Source organism: Daphnia magna, linkage group LG2 (genome assembly GCF_020631705.1).
Source record: "Daphnia magna isolate NIES linkage group LG2, ASM2063170v1.1, whole genome shotgun sequence".
Classification (NCBI taxonomy): Eukaryota; Metazoa; Arthropoda; class Branchiopoda; order Diplostraca; family Daphniidae; genus Daphnia; species Daphnia magna.
Window position 1 is genome coordinate 16,246,871 of NC_059183.1, and position 17,579 is coordinate 16,264,449.

The 17,579-nt window shown below is 40.8% G+C and overlaps 1 protein-coding gene and 1 long non-coding RNA gene across 2 annotated transcripts; one reads left to right on the forward strand and one right to left on the reverse strand.

Annotated features, from left to right (window-relative positions):
- Nucleotides 1-1,851: 1,851 nt before the first annotated feature.
- LOC116917633 (putative mediator of RNA polymerase II transcription subunit 12) lies at nucleotides 1,852-5,446 on the reverse strand. Its single transcript, XM_045168624.1, has 3 exons — nucleotides 5,071-5,446; nucleotides 2,534-4,583; nucleotides 1,852-2,440 (listed from the first exon to the last, which is right to left on the reverse strand). The coding sequence occupies exons 2-3, from the start codon at nucleotides 4,570-4,572 to the stop codon at nucleotides 2,311-2,313; spliced, it is 2,169 nt and encodes a 722-aa protein (XP_045024559.1). The 5' UTR covers nucleotides 4,573-4,583; nucleotides 5,071-5,446; the 3' UTR covers nucleotides 1,852-2,310.
- Nucleotides 5,447-16,200: 10,754 nt separating this feature from the next.
- On the forward strand, nucleotides 16,201-16,768 carry LOC116916290. Its single transcript, XR_004390578.2, has 2 exons — nucleotides 16,201-16,429; nucleotides 16,503-16,768. It is a non-coding gene; the product is annotated as an uncharacterized LOC116916290 (long non-coding RNA).
- The last annotated feature ends 811 nt before the right edge of the window (nucleotides 16,769-17,579 follow it).

Consider the following 17,579-nt stretch of genomic DNA (forward strand, 5'->3'; position numbering starts at 1 on the left):
TTCAATCGCCATATCCGATCGGGACCCATCCCCTCTCTACGGCCGCAAACCGATGAGGCACGAGGAGGAACTCTGCTCGTTCCATCCTGGCGTATGGGAGGCAAAGACACACTGACCGAGTTTCCCCATCGGCACAAAGAAGAGATTTCCAAGAGAAGAAAGAAAGAAGGGAGGAAAAAATATAAATAAATAAACTTGGATTAACATCTTTTTGCTCCAAGCTTGTGAAGAAAGAAAGACAACGACACCATGTATACGCCTGCAGCAGTTTTTCGGAATTTTGGTTGCGCACAAAATCGTAAATTATTTATAGGGCCCGTTGGATGAACCATAGACGTGCGACTAGCTGTTCATTAAGCTGCTGTCAAATGTAACGGATGATTCCTCGATGACCGCGCCAGGTACGGACTTTGCGCAATTTTGAAACTCTTATCAACCTCACAAAAAAAAAGAAAATAACCAAAGACATTTTTGGCGCCGTGGCAGAGAGCCGATGGTGTGCGCACGCAGTTTCATCAGCGGGAGTTTGACGCAACACGCAGTTTTGATAGAAAACAGTAACCTACGGCCATCGTCATTGCCGCTAGCTGTAGGTTACAGCGTTAAGGGTCCATTATCATTTACTTTTACACGACAACCGTCATGATACATCTTCAAGATGGGACGTCGGGTCGTCAAATTCGTGAAGATTGGTGTAAAAATGGCGACCGTTGGGTAACAATGTTTGATGTCGTTCGCTAACGATAAGAAACGGAAGGCCAGCAAGATAAAAACAGTCGGTGGTTTATTGGTGACTTAGGGCCGTCGGTTGTTAAGGTGACGCGACCTCTGGGCGGTCTCTCACCATGCATACATAATGAACCCATAAGGAAAATATCGCCTCTGGGATGAATAAAATAAGGAATTGATCGGACGTCCTCGGCGGAAGCTTTCCAGTCCACATAAGGAAGAAAACTCCAAGAGTGTTATTCAATATCAATGATGTCCCCATCATTAAGGCGGGATAGGTTCACCAACTTTCATCAGTCACTTGATTGTTTTGGAATGTAAGAAAACAATTCGCTAACTTAATGGTCGCTATTAAAAAAAATTTCTTTTGCGTTCCAGCTGTTAATTTTCACACTTAGCCTCAACGGCTCCGACGATGGACATGTTGCGTTTTAAAGTTTACCACTAAATTTTATTCTTTTGCATATTTAGTAAATGTAGTTTTGATAAACAGCAAAAAGGAATGCGGGTGAGTGTAGGTTTCAAATACTTAATGACTTCGTGCATGAATAATTAAATAGTGTTTAGCTTCAATCCAGACGCAACATTCAAGTAGTCACGATTTTTCTGCCCGATTGATATTTAAAGAGGTTGCCTTTTAAAAAGTTTTTTTTTAAATAATTTATTCATGTCACAACTATGCTAACCAAAACATAGAAAATCGTTGCGAAATTAGATTTCAACCTATTCACAGAAATGACGTCTTAATCGTTGAAGAGTATTTTTATTTAAAGCTGCAACCATGCTATTTTGATTTAACTCTTTAAAAATTTTATTACCAGTTTTGGTAAAGATTCCATTTGGCAGTTCAAACTAGGTGGAACGAATCGTCTAGTATCTCTGCCGCCTAAGATAACTCTAATCCTAAGCTGGAAAACTGGACGTTTTCCCGTCGCTTTCTCAGTTGAGCAAGTGTTTCCAGTCTACCCTTTCGTCACGCTTTCTCCTGACGCGTTAACGGCTGTGTTAGATAGAAATCACTGCGTCACCGTTACTGTCCTAGTAACAGAAATCACCGAGTAGATTTTAGTGTACATGGCCAGCCATTGTAACGTTTGCCCACAAAGAATCGGATACAAGATATAAAATTTGACATTTGTATTTTTCAGATCGTTGTAAATATAGCGTTAGTAAATAATTATGAAAAAAAAGTGGGGGATGTCGAACGAGAAAAACATGCGTGCGTTACGTCGATGCAACAATTTTTTGCGCACACAAACAAAACAGCGCGTTATACTATATATAGCGACCTCTTTCAAATTTGCCAATCAGCCGAATCCAGTTCGATGATTGGCATTCATAATAAAACAGTTTGCTGTTTCTTTAAGCTGTTGATGATAGTCCAAACTATAGAGAATTAGTCAATAATAAGTAATATATCATCAATAACTTATTAACGAAAGGCGTATTTAAAAAAATAAAATGGACGGGAAGCTGATGGGGGAATAAGGACTGACGCCATTGGGCGCTAAGGTGATGAAGCAGTTTCTTTTTGTTCGATGTTCTCTTTTTCTTTTCGGTCCTTTTTTAGGAAAGGACATTTCACTGTTTTTGAGTCAAAATTTCAGGTTGGGCTCTGCCGCAAACAAACGCTCGACAGTTCCTACGGCGAATTCCATCCATCACGTCAGACGTCAAAGCTTGCAAATTGCGTGCCACACCGCTGTCCAGTCTGCAAATAAGAAAACGGGAATATTATTCAAATTCTGCCGATGCTAATATATGACAACAATGTAACCGAAAATAGCCTCGTGAAGAAACTTACAGACTGAGGAATGTGGACATGCGTTTTTCCATGAGATTGATTGCATCGTCGCTCTGCTGGATCATGACGTCGCAAAAGATTCGTTTTGCGCATGGTGTTTTCTGCCATTCGTCGAAACCAGTTTGTTGCATCTGGGCCAAGAAAGCTTTCTGTGGACCGTTGAGGGCTGACAGAACGTGATCAAGAAGATTTTCTTTCTCTTCATCAACGAATTCAGTAGCCGCATAGCCTTCGTCTTCTTCATCGCTGAGGGAACGTGTAACCCTAGAAATGTTGAGATGCGGATGCAAAGCAGTCGTGATTCGTTCAGCCAGTGTTGAATTGTTGATCTTCAGGGTCTTGAAGACGTTATGCTTGGTTTCAGGATTGCTTAAATGGATTGCCGTGCTGAGACCGCCGAGGGCCAGAGCGGCGCCACCGACCATGGCCAAGGGAACGAGAACACCGGGAGTGGCCACCTTCTGGTTGATCTGATTCACGCGATCTGGCAGACCCAAATTAGTGGAGATCTTTTGACCAGCTTCCATTAACGGATCGACCACCGGATCGGTAATTCCATGCAACTTGTCTTTAGCTTTTTGGACCTGTTCCTTAAACTTTGAGCCGAGGAAGTCGAGTGGCTGTTGAACTTGTTGCTGTTGTTTGTAATATTGTTGCGAAAACTGAGGAGGATATTGCTGGAAATTGTACTGGTATTGTGGCTGCTGTTGAGGAATCTGTTGTTGGCTGTACTGTTGAACGTATCGATTATTGGGTACAGGAATGGGTACATTGAAAGTCTGGCCTCCGCTGGTGTAGGTCTGGTCTTGAATGGTGAAGGCATCAGCCGGAGCAGGAACAACATTTCCAGGTAGAAATCCGTTTTGTTGGTAGTAACCAGTGCGTTGTGGGTTCGTTTCTTGTTGGTATTGTTGTTGAGCCTGAGCTAATTGTAGCTGTTCTTGTTCTTGTTGTTGTTGGAGGAGCTGTTGTTGTTGCAGTTTATATTGTTGTTCTTGTTGCAATTGCAATTGTTGTTGTTGATGTAGCTTCAATTGCTGTTCTTGTTGCAGTTGCAATTGCTTCTGCTCTTGCTGGTGTTTCAGTTTCATTTGCTGCTCTTCTTGCAGCTGCAATTGCAATTGCTGTTGTTGTTGTTGCTCTAGTTGTTGTTGATAATATTGGATGTCTTGTTTCGAGACAGATTCCTGAGTAGAGTAATCACTGGTGTAATAATTAGTCGGCTGATGCTGAGCTGGCTCGTATTCATAAGGACTGCGGTCATCGTGGATGGTCTTGGCCTCTTCTGGTTTGACGTAGAAACTAATTGGCCGAGCACCGGAACCGTAGGTCGATCCTGGCTTGGCTTTGACGATGCCCGTGTTCTTCTTTTTGATGTTGAAACCACGACCGTCGACAGTGCTATCTTCAGTCGCTTGTTCTACAGCATCGATGGGGCTGCTGGAAGTATCTTCTTCGTCCGTCTCAACAGCCAAAGAATCTGGAAGCGGTGGCTGTACGGTACTCTTGTCCTGATAGAATCTCTGGTAGTAGAAAGCAGGGAAAGGTAGCGACGGTGAGAAGGCTGAGGTATCGGCTTGACTGGGCTGGAAGTCACCGTCGTTGAGGACGCGGACGGAACTGGCTGGCCTGTAGATGAACATGTCTTGTTGCTCTTGGATGGCCGAGTTGTTGTCTGCTCTTTGTTGTTGTCTTTCAATGAGGACGTTGTTGAGAACACGAGCATTGCGCCATGTTTTCGTGTCACTGGGGTCATCGGGCATAACGACTCCGTGAACAACGGGGACGCCGTCGAAGTCGATTTCGATGCGAGGGACGGTGCCTTCTTCGTTGACGCCAACGGCGTAAGCTACATTAACTGGCTCTGGTAATAAAACAGTGGCTTCATCCTCTTGGTTTACTTCTTTGTTATCAGACGCGTCCGTGCTTGTAACGATCAGATTGTCATCGGGATGGCGTGTCGATTGCTCAGAAGAAACAGCGTCTTGGCAATAGGTTGCTCCTATCAGAAGGAAGGCCACGAGCAAGGCTTTCATCATTTTCAAAATATCTGTAAATTAAAATGGAGAGAGTTAATATTGGCATAGTTTAGTAGGACAATTGTCGATTTTCTTTGGCCTGGAAAAAATGATTCAACTGCCATTTGAAATGCTTCAATGAGCTTGCAGATTGGAGCCTTTTGAATAGGTGAGAATATTTTGAATAAACAGAGCGACACAGCCCTCAACCCACTTTTTTTGAAATGGCATTACGTTAACTATTGGTTTGTCCAAGTGATGGGTTAAATGAAAGGACTGGTTGAACGGGATCGTGCGATCGTTCACGCATGTGATATTTGAATGTTGAACACGCTGATATCTTGCAAGTCTGGTCAAACCAGATTGTCAAATGCACAATTGTTTACACGTCGAAGATGACATGTGTTAAACAATGCGACTATCACACATCTCAGGTGAACGAAATGCATCCACGGTGAAGTTAAATAATTGAAACAATTCACAGTTTAGGAACTGAAGACAACACCGAAGACGACTTACCTCTTTTTGTCTTGTTATTTCTTTCACAAATAAAGAAGAAATTCGATGGAGAGGAATGTTAAAGTCGATGTATTCGCTTTGGTAGCTGGATGGCCAGTGAATGTCTGGATGCAGTGACTGTGCCTCCTCTTTAAAGTGGCCGAGCGGAAGCGAAGAACAAACGTTTCTCCGATCTGGACCGCCTTCTCTTTCTCCCGTCGAAGACGAATGTCGCAACGCAACCGGTAGTCGGAAATTGTATTTTACGATGAAAAATATCGCTTTCGATGATGACTCCTTATTAGTTTGTGGCTTGCTTATCGTTTCAGGCCGTTAGGAGGGATTCCCGGGGTGGCTGGCCGTGGTAGCGGCTGAGTGCTGACTGCTTGATCGCTGACGCACGGGTCCCTTAAGATTGTTCAACTAGCCAACTTTCCCGGACCTTGTTGCCAGCGGTTGACCTACATTTTCTCTTCCATGGGGTGGCCAAAGAGTAGGTGGTAATAGAAATGCAGAGAAGAAGGAGGAGAAAAGAGGAGGGAAAAACGATGGGAAAAGTAAGAGAAGAAAGGCCACTGCGCAGAGGAATAATTATACTGTGTACCTCGACACACGCATAAAACCTATACCTTTGCGCATCCGTCTATCAACAGCAACCAACCCACCCTTAAACACTTCGTTTCCCTCCTTTTGAAAAAAACTTTCGTGGGCCTTTTTTTTTTTTTAATGCATCCAGTCTTCCGTGTCGGTCACCCGCACAGCTCGCCCTTTCTCCAGAAATTTTTATTATCAAACTGATAGCCATCTCTTGTATATGTTTATAGGCCTATACAACGAAGGGCTGAGCCTTTTTTTAAGTCTTAGGCGATCATATTCTGTCCTAGTTTCTATAATTTCCTTTCATCTCTTCTGACCTGAACTGGCCGACCTCCACACGCTCCTGGATGAAAAACGGCAACAGGGGGGAGGGATACGAGTTAAAGGATGGAGGGGTGAAAAATAAAAATGGAGGGTGGTTGAGAAAGTAAATAATCGAGTGAAAGATAATCTTGTTTTTAAAAGTTTAGAGAATTCTATAAACACCTTGGGCGACTCCCACTTTATTCTTTAACAAAAGTAAAGGCCATCAACAGCACAAGTATTTTTCTTTCTTATTTACACAAATATAGACGTAATGCGATGTGGAGAAAATAAAAGTAAGATGACCCGACCGTTGCCGATTGTCCAGTAATGTACGGTCGATGTCCATTTATTTTTCGTTAGTGAAAATAACAGTTTTAAAGCATACAGCGTTTTGGAGACTGGGATCTGGTTTTCCCCCGATCCGTTTCCTTCACGCGAGTGGTAACAATAGCACATCCGTGAGAAAACGATGCCGACAGGATTTGTATCGTCGATTAACCGCCAGGAATTAACTTTCACTTCTAGACTTTCGTTGCCTTTTCGAAAACAAGAGATCCGGCTTCAAAAACCAGCTCGTCTGTCGCAGATTTGTAACTATGTAGACATACGCAGCATTTGATATCGAGTATAAACATTGTTATAGCATCATCCTCTTGGAATATTCAATAATCTTCTCCTCTAACAAGAAAAAACAAGCTAAAATATTTGGCAAGGTGATTCGATTGGATGAGTAATCGTTCGGCGTGTTTTGTCTTTTATGGTATTACAGAGAAAAACCTGGAACGCTGAACTGGAGAAAGCAGTCCTCCTTTATCTCTTTCTCCGCCTTTACGTGATGATGACGTTATTAACCTGAAGGGAAATGAATGATGCTGAGCTCTCTTTGTGGCAATATCGTGAAATTGCTTCCGATTGGCGCCCATTTTCGATGACTAACTTCGTAACTCCTGACTTTCTCCAAAGGGAAATAGAATACAGAAGGAAGGGGGGGAAACGAGGCCGGCGTCGTCACTACCTTGGACAGTCCGTGACTCTCCCCTTCGTTCTGTCGTTGTACATTTTTTGTAGGTTAGTCATGTTTTGGTTTCTCTCCATTTCGTAATCACGAAAAAAAAACAACATGTGGTTAATCTCCATCTAAAGAAATGCAGGTAATGTTGGCGGTATAGCAACGTGTAAGGGAATCACGAAACAATAGACTGAAATTGCCTTGACCCAATAACAATAAAAACGGGATGACACTTAATCGTATCAGATGATATCATGAGATCAGATTGCAAGGCAATCTTCTTTTTTTTTTATAAAAGAATGTTGGTGTTTTGGCTTTGTCATCAGGTCATCGTCCTGTCGGAGAAAGTGAACAATAGATTCTGGCGTTTTTGGCAGGTAGAAAAGAAAGGAGAGAAAGTTTTCTCCGCGTTATCTGGTTTTACCAATTTTCCGTCTCCCCTCTTCGCCAGCTTGTTTTTGTGGGCCATTTTTAGTGGCCTGTGTTACATCCTGGAGTTCACCATTTCCTCCTAAAAAAATTGTTTTTCCCTCTTGCTTTCTTTATGTATATTCTTCGACTTCTTTTTAAAAAATTTGACCTCTCTTTCTTCTCGAGTTTTCCGGCCACGGTAAACAAAACATTCTGTTTTCTTATTGGTTACTCAGACTAGGAGAAAGTTGCTCGCCAGTTGTCGTTATTCTCCCCTTGTTTTCCGGAGAAAGGTAAAAAAGAAACAAAATAGACAGACAGAATATTCTATCTGGTCTCTTTCAAAGTGGCAAGAAAAATACGAGGCAGTGTTGCATATCATATATACCGGGCTTTCTCCTCAGTTTCTCCGCAAGAACACGTCACGAATAGAGAGCTCAATAACTTAAATTGGGAAAATGACAATTTCGAATCGATTTCTTCGCACGTTACATCATTGACTGTTTGTAATGCTAAGCCATGCGCATCCTTAGGAAATCATTTCTTTTTGCATTTCTCCTAAATCACTGACTCCGCACATCTTGCATTTATTTTGGCCTTCCATTTTGGAACATGTGCGCTTGGCTTGACTGGCAAGATGAATTCAAATAAGCTGCGAACAATTCCGACTCGGTGCTAAAGAGTGGCATATTTGTGATGTAGTGCATGAAACAGCAAAATTATTGCGTTTGGCTTCAGCTACTGCCAGTGATATCCCTTATTCACGAGAAGAATAGTTTAGCTAGTTAAAGGAGGGCATCAGTTTGAAATTTTAATGAAGAAAAATCTGTTCCATTTCCATATTTTGCTCCGCAACTGAACTGGGTTTACTGCATAATGGCAGTATACTTTTGTCCCAAACTGATTACAAGACGAATAATTGCCACGTCCACTGAAGTGTCCGTGCATGTGACACAGAAAAAGAGTTCTTTAGATCTAGACGGCAATACGTACAGCACATCAAATTAGTATATTGTTTTGTTATGCTTTGTTTTGTAGCTGACGTATAAGGTTGAAGTAGCTCGGCCATCTCTTGGAGGAGTTTCTCGAACAGCTTTCCCTGAACAGGTTTAGTTGTAAGGCGTATCGCTAGATGACTACAAACCTCTTTCCTAGGGCATCTTAATTCTCTATTGTATGCAGGAGAAAAAAATAAAATGATATGATTTCCAGTCATCGTTACCTACAAAGGCCGCAAACTTTCTGCAAGAAATGTAGGAAACCAACAATCAAAGACCATTCGCCAACTGATGTGTCGATTAGCACAGTGATCCGTACTGAAATGTGTTTAACAGAGTACGAAATGAGGAAAAGGAATAGGCCCGCAAGAAGCCGGCGGTTCGATAACGTAACAGTAGAAGACCAAAAGTAAAGAGTAAATGAAAGTTCAGGATTGGCTTCAGTTTAATTGCAACATTACAGACATCACGCGATTTCTGATCTGCTTGTAATATATAAGAACATCTTTACTATTCGAAGTTGAAAGCGTCAATTCTGCAACGGAAGTTCTTAATTTGAGCTAGTCGTCTCAACTGAATATCCCCGTAATCCGTAATCAATCATTAAAAGCTTAAAAATGACGTCGAATGTTAAATAGACTTTGATGATGAAGCGGATGAGATTACAAAGCCAAAAGTTCTGTAAAGTTACGTCCTTTTGTTCTGAACGAATTGCTTATAGTCCCAACATTACCATAAATCAGACATACTCTATGGCCACAGCTAACGGTATGCGATTTGAAGCGAAAATAAGAAATCATTACAAGGCCAGTGGCCTTAATTACTCACAATACCCGCAATATAGAATATTATGAAAATAGAAAATAAAACAAGTGGAATGGCACAGAGGCCTAGAGCCCCATCGATCAAGCACATTTCATGCAGCACTAACGTATGGCTACTTTGAAATTCCACAAATGCCAACCGACCTTTATCGAATTCGAAGGCACTGCGTTTAGAAATTCGTTCTGTAACCTTCCGGCAAAGTGTTTAAAGTATTTCACAGTTCGAAAATATGAGCCGGTGGATGGTTTCTAATGCCGCCCTCTTTTTAACTCGTTCTAGCTATGCCGTTAACTGCTTGCGAAGGGCAATAAAAAGAAAATCGTTGTGCTATTCGAGTTTATCGAATGACAAGCCAAGGCCCATTTTGGGACATACTGAATCTAGCGCTGTTAAAAATACGGACAGCTATTACGACTATTGTTAAGAATTCCACAAGGACACAATGCCTCCCCTCACATTGTTTATAGTTAGGCTTTTCTCGGCCGCAGTTCAGCGTCTGTTGTACTTGCAGGCTAGGTTAGAAACGCCCATATTTTTAAAAAATACTATCTACCCAATCAGTAAGGCAGTGTTCGCCATTGTATTAACAATACCATTTTCTTAAGGAAAATAACTGGTTATAATCAAGAACAAAAACAAACCAGCATCGGAAATTTAAGGATTTCAGCTCGACATTTTTTAAAAATTCCTTTGTCGTTGGACACGCACAAAAACCTGCACATCTAAAGTGACGATATGCAAAGACATTCAGCGATGAATACTTGAAAACAATTGGCACATGAAGGCCTCAATAGAAGAAAAGAGAACTATACAAAACAAATTTAGAAAAATGCCGTGAATCGAGTTTTAATTGGACTTACTAGTTTTCACTATTTTTTACGACTAAATAGACATTTTTTAAAATCTGGGCATTATGGATACCAAGACATGGGATGTCCGTTATATCCTCACAGGGATTCATGTGAAATGTCCTCTTTGATTTCCATTAAAATTATACCACCGGAGGCTATGGGAGTTAATGGTATTATGTCGGTCTAATGCCATATTGATATTGTTAAAGTTGTTAACATTCTTTGCTTAATTTGATAGATAATTAGAATTCCCATGTTCTGTTCACGCGCATACTCGGTAAAAATCCGGCGGCAAACTCAATATGAAATCCGGCTCACATCAGTCAATAATAAATCTCGAACCATTTTTTGCAACTCGAGTTAAATTGAGTACAAGAAAAATATTTTCAAGAAGCTGCGTTTTATTTATTACTAAAAATACAATTTTCCTTAAAATTTCGTGTTGTTCTCATTCGTTCAACTCGGCGGTTTTAGATCTCTGTATTAGTCACGAATTCCCAACATAAAAAAGAGAAATAGTTTTGCATTGTGATACATGGTTTCTAAAGTTGGGATGCTGGTAGATTGTGTGTGAAGCATCTTGTCCGCTCTGTCAATACAATGGCTGGCCAATGGGTTGAATGACTTGGCAATCTAGCCCTCAATTACCAAAGCATTCCACTCATTCGCCATCTATACACACAAAATGACTATTTAACTCTTGGATGTTGATCATCTTCACGATTTGAAAGAATTATCCAACTAAGTGAGGGGTGGCAACGAATCCACAGCGCTGTTGGACAAAAACGGGCCAGCAACAGCACCAGCCAGGTGAATAAAAACAATTTTTTCAATGTGACTTGTTCTTCGTTATCTCCTGTTCGACTGATGCAAAGTGACGGTCTCAAGAGGTTCCAGCTGGCCTTTTAAGAAAACACAAGGAATGTGCTACATCATCGGCCGGTTCTGTAATAATGTCCGAGTCATGATTGTCCACCATGGCCGAGTTGTTTTCTTCAAGATGGACGTGGCCGTTTTTTGGATAGACGCACAATCCTGTACTAACCCATGGGCCTAGCAATATAACTGACGAGTCAATTTGATTGCCACAACTTAACGACAGAGCTCTTTAGCCTCTTCATCCCTCACCAACGTTTAGGCGCTCATTTTCTCACACCCGGTATGCAAATCAGAGAATATGTCCTCTTTCTTTTTTTCACTATCTTTAAATGTAGAATCGAGCAAAAGATTCATTCTCTACATTACTAATTTCACATTATTTTCGTTGTATGCTGTTATAATAGCAGAAAAAAGTTGAACAAGATCACGAGATTCGTATAGAGCGGCATCATTAAGACCGTTGATTTTTCTTGGAGTCGTTCTTTGCAGAGTGTTCCACTTGTTCACAGCACAGAAGGTGATTAAGAAAGTAAAAACACGTACCTTAATTGTAAATGAAGTGATGAGACTCCCACGAACCTTAAGGTATATAAATGCTAACATATATATACCCGAAGCGCAAGAACAAGAGGATTTCTGTCTATGCACAGCAGTATGTTGTCGTATGTACTGTGTAATAACTCTCGTTTGATGAATACGTTGCTGTTATTCTTCTGTCCCGACTTATCCTATTGGTTAGTCGGAGGGGAGCGAATCAGCAGCAAGCGTCGCGTAAGAGATAAGCAAAAAGGGCGACCCCAACATCCCCCAAGCTGAGTCGATTACGCATTCAGACCAGCCCTCGATTTATTCTCCCTCACTGAATATATATTTGATGAAAAAGAAAAGCTTGCAATTCAGTTCTTTGTGCGTCGGATAAATTTTTTTTTTCTTATATAAATACACACAACATTTCGTGTGAACATATAGCCATAGATTGATAAGAGCTCAAGAAGAATAGAGAAAAATGCTCGTCGTGTGAGTGGATGTGGTTGTTCGGTTGCAAAAGTTTCCAGTTTCTATTCTACTTGGCCGCCCTCTCATTTCCATCACAAATGTCATGGGAAGCCATCTTTTTTGCTTCATATTTATAGCATTGTGTGTGTATATGGTTGTTCGATAATGTAAACTAGGAAACCGCACATCAGTTTTGATGTGTCCCTGGAAAAATATCTAATAATGATATCGATTATTTGTCATCCTCGATCAAACGTTATTGGAAATTGGACGACAACGTTTTCAAAGATTTCTGTCATGGTTAGATACATACAATTTTGAAGGGATAGAAGAGCGTCTTCTGTGGATGATGACCGACTGTAAACAGGGAAAGCTCGTGGGAAATTTTGGCTCAACCAATCGCCAATATCCGAAAAAAAAGAGTCGAGTGCTGAGCGATCCACTTTCGTTGCGAACACTTCAAAGATTGCCATGTCCGAGTGATTTCATAGATTGATCAGCCGCACCTTCTCGATGGTCATTGTCGAATGGTGGCAGCTCGAACGTTTCAAATTGATAAAAAAAAAACTTCTTTGATTGCTTAGTAATGGCATTTTAATATAGTTGGGTTATTTACGTTTCAATCGTGTTCTCCACCAAAAGTCATTTCACGACTATAGCCTCCAATTGCGGAATTAAATTCCAGCACATTCCCTTTGTGAACTATAGCTCAGTTAACTTTTGATTTAACTTTTATACGAGCATACGGAGGATGGATAATCGATGTCCTAAGATCGATAGAGCATTAAATACTTCCCAATTTGCAATCATCTAGTAAATATGCGTTCTTCGTTAGCTAATCACATCCAGCCGAGAGAGCAATACACGGAGTCCATTGTGTGTGGCCTGATTAAGAATTTTTCTTCTCCGCTTTTTCTTCGGGTCTAATAAAACAGAAGGGTCGTTTCGTTCGTTTCCTAAAGATTAACGAAGATTCCGTGCCATTGGGACAATAATTAGTGCGGCAGTTGACACACCCATGAGTGCCAAGATGGATGCGTCAAGACGGATCTCTGCCCTCCATCCACGAATCAACGACGCTGCAGTCCCACACTAATTATCACCCATTGTTTCTCTCCTTTTCTGTTCGCTTGCCTCATTATATTTCAACTATGTGTAGACGGATGTGGAGAGAGAGACGGAGTGTGTGTGACACACACGCTGCGTTTCCAAGTTGTTGCGATTGGCTGGCGACTGACAAGTCAGCTCCTCCCTCTGTAATGTCCATCCATCGTCATCAGCAGCTTGACTTTCCATGTTGCCACTTGAAATGTCATTGCAATTTCGTATATATCTATAGTAGCCCGCCCCTCTTTCCTTTTCTACTTTGGGTCTTTTTTTTTTTCTGGTCCCAAAAGCTTTTTCTCCGTTTCTTTTTTTTTTTCTAACTGTAACTCGTCGACGTGTTGTGCCTTCCAATTTGGAACTCTATTTAGAAGATGGGGGAACCTAATAGTACGAGCCAATGAACATCCATCGCTACCCAGCAGCACCACTCACTATATATACGTAAATGGTGTTTTAATATTATAGATTCCCTAACGGCTTATTCGGTGGGCCTGTATATGGATTGTACAAGTCGGTTGTTAGGCCGTTCCGGCGATGCGCTTGGACGCCCTCTTTTCTTGTTACATCCCCTCGTGAAAAGCGTGTAATTACACTTTCATTTTAGTCTTCAATTGTTGAAGATCAGCCAGTTGCGAGTTTATGGATAAAAGAGAAGATTGGGGAAGCGGATGTCGAAAATTCTTCGTTCTGGCTATATAATAAGAAGTGCAACACTCAACGAACACATGAAGTAATTATGCAAAGATATGACTCACATCTTCGCCTGGATATCAACAACGTAGTAGAAGAAAATCGCTAACAAGCAAGGCACTTTTGCACACAGGACAAGTCAATTAAACAAGTACAGTTGCAACTTTCATCTTTGTGAAAGTTAGCGTGTTAGAATCGTTGCGTGACTGTGGATAGAAATATAATAAACAAATGTATATAATGTCAAGCATAAAATTACACTCAACATGTCTCATCTGACGAGTAGTTTGGCCTAACATTTGATGGTAATAGGTCCTGTTGGATATACTGGAATAATGAAACAGGCCTAACATACCAACATCATCTTGGACCATCCGTGTATCTACGGAATTCAGAGACACTGTTGAACACTGGGATCGAACGCGTCATCGTTCTGCTTACAAAAAGGAAAAGAACTTTACCCGCCGGCTTTTTCGCTATCCTTTGGAATTGGAAACGACACCCAACATCTGCAAATGTAATCTGATTTCAAGAAAAATGGCTGGTGGTCGCACATTTTGCAACTCAGCGGATAGTCAAAATAATTATTGTTTTCAATAGGCAGCCGTCTTTTATGGAAAGCCTATAACCCTACAACACATACAAGTAAAAAAGGCTGCAACATGGTCAGCCTTCCTTTACATTCGTGTAAATTTCGAACGTGGTCAACTTACAAAAGACACAACGAGGCCCCAGAATTTGAGACTTTTTTGTTGAAGACATCACATCACAACGGTAACATTCAGTTAACTATTGAACCAACCATCGATCATCAGAGAAGAAGGTCTTCAAGCAACTCTGAGTAGCTTAAATAAAGTCAATACTCTTCAACGGCGTGCACACCCAACACCAAAACAAATAGATACAAAGCCGAAATGAAAACAAAAAACGAAAAAACAAACTTTTCATTTGTCAGTTCGTAATAATTCTAACCTTTTGTTCTTGGTATCTGTTATGACGTAATAGTTGGCTAGTGCCACTCTGTCAATATGTATTTTAGTGTTTTAGAAAAAAACGTTTAAGATTTGACGAGCTGTGACTTGCAACACGGCCATCATCGTTTGGCTTGAAACTGAAGGGTGTAGGGTACGTTTTTTCTAAAAAATATAGTGTGAAGGAACACAGCTGTCAGTTTTGGAGACGCAGCCAGCAAGTAACCATCATAGTGGCACAGCATCAGACTTGTCAATCAGGAAACGCCAAATGAAAAGAAAACGAGAAAAAAAAAACGGAAAAGCTTTTGGGTAAAAAAAAAAAAAATTACGAAATTCAGAGGAAGACGGAAAGAAGCCGACTTCCGTAGAAACAAAGTAAAACGGAAGTTGGAGAGGTATCCTCCATGCGCATTTCGTTTTTCAAAAATGGAAGTTCAAAAAGGTGATCTGCCACGGTTGCGTTGGAGCATTTCCTTCCGGAAACTATTACGAAATAAAAATAGTCAATTCTTGTGCTAAAAGAGAAAAAAAAATATCCGTTAGTTGATCATTTGCTTTCGTTCCGATATATACCTCCAGCTATTTTGACGCATTTCCGGTCCTGTCGTATATCCTCGTCTAAAGCCAATCGTCGTGAAAACGTGATTGGAGCCATTCGGCAGCACTGACTGTGCCAATTAGTATATCAAATAACGTCGACATCCTGGCGCCGTTGCGAATCACCGTTTACCGGGTGTTGTGTGTTTGATGCACTAATATGAAAATCAATAAGATATATTCATATAGCAGATAGACGTGCCAATTGTTATTCCGGCCTTTATTGATTGGATCCCTCTTGGCTATTTGGGCAAATAGTATTGCATAATGCAACTTCCCGTCAGCAAAAGTGAGTGACGGCATTGTATAAAAGGAAATTCATTCTTGAGCCAATCAAATTGACAAGCTTGTCCCTTTAAACTGAATTAAAAGTCTGAGTATCTACAGCATATATAGTAAAAAAGCTCGTTGTTACGTGACCCAAAGTCCTGAAATACGGAAGCTAATGACGTGTAAGATATGGAGAAGCGTGAAATCCATTGTCAACTATAGGTGACAATTTTTGGTTATTCGAGACATCAATTGATGATGGGGGCGATCGTGTCATTCGTGTCTTTTCTTTTTATTTTCAAAGCGTCAAGTCAACGACCAACCAGCACGGAGCGGACATATTCTATCGATTTAATTATCGCACCCTGTGGTGTGAAGTGCCACCATCACAAAGCACAATTCTTTTTCTTACAGCATACACACATAAACGAGCATTTATGTATAGCCCAGAGCAGTAGAGCTATACAGCAAAGAAACGATAACAGGAAAACGGATAACGCACGACAATGAAAACTACGTGAGCGCGCTCTCTTTCTTTATAATCATAAATATTCTGGCATTTTATGAAATTCTCTTCGACAGAGGAAACGGAAATCTATTGATAAGTTGTAGTGGCATTAGTCAACTGTAACCAGTACAGGCTGAACGCAGCAGGGAAATGATTGTCACACAACCAAGTAAATTTTCGTGAATAACAGGGCGTCGTGAAGCGTTTAATTTTTGTTACAAAATTTTGGAAAATTGCCAGCCCCTACATTTATTTGTTTCAAAGTGTTGAAAGTCGCTTATTTTTTAAAAATAAGAAATAATGGAAACAATTGTAAACCTTTTTTTTCTTCTCTCTTTGTTTGATGACTATCAGCAAGGCAGGTGAGCCAGCTGTTATCACTACTTTGTCGAAAGGGTGATTGCATTACTGTGCGCAACTCATTTTTTTTTCCAGCCTATAGCTTGAACACGGCCAACATGCTGACATCGCGATTGATGGATCAGATAAACCGCACAGACTGTATGGCATCCGGCCGTAATATTCCCCACTTTTGGCATCCAACTATTAACGCTTCCAAAACGTACACTGAAAATTGCCTGAAATTCGACTCTATTTTTAAAACAAACATGTGGACGTTAACATTTTATTTTGTTGTTTTTAGCGAGTTTTAACACTGAGGTGGTTTTTAATTGATTGTGATAAACGTGTTTCCCTTTTTAGGCCGATTTAATTCGTTTCAATTTATAGAGCAGTAAATGCTGATGGACCTTTGAAAGCTTCTTTGATGTTAGGCGATAGTTAATGATTTGCTTGTCAACCAATATCCTCTTTTCGCCTCGTTACGATCGTTTCTTTCATCGTCAACACATAAAACCTTTTTGAAAAATATTAAAAATTCAACTTAGCTGCAAAATTTATCGTCCTTGTAGGCGAGGAATGGCCATGAAAAGTTTTTGCCCGCCGTTCTGTATGCAAATCTTTGTCGTTGAATCGAGATCAATTGGGCTATTTTTCAAATTTTTAAGTATGAAACAGAAATTTTCTTCATGCTCTTGGGGATTTTGACGCTTGTCGTTTAGGCCTGATTCGATCAAATTCAACTTACGTGCCCGTCTTTTCAAACTCGGCCGCTGGACTTTTTCGTCGGAAGAATGCAGCTCATCATTGAAGACTCGCTTCCTTTCAATTTCAAATGCATAAACAACTTGCAACGTACGTTTAAATTTGATGGGAATAAATTTCACTGATGGAGTCAACGTCAGGAAAACTCCGGACAACGAATGGGAAATTTGGTGGATGAGTGTCCAGTCATGTGTATGCGCGTATGTACTGCGGCTGTGTATTGACACAAGGGCTCTCTATACGAGCGTCAGTGCAAACGTATAATTGAAAGACGGACATCAGGCAAAGCACGTTTGTTTGGAGAGCTATATTCTCATTGGTTGGATTTCTAAATTCGTTTTGGTTATAGACCCGTCGTATAGCCGCAGCCATAACGTCTCCAAAATGTCAACGGACATTTTTTTCCCC

Coding starts and splice junctions, on each gene's coding strand:
- LOC116917633 (XM_045168624.1), bottom strand. CDS start 4,572: ATGATGAAAGCCTTGCTCGTGGCCTTCCTTCTGATAGGAGCAACCTAT. Junction 2,441..2,533: donor ATGTCCACATTCCTCAGTCT/GTAAGTTTCTTC, acceptor TCTTATTTGCAG/ACTGGACAGCGGTGTGGCAC.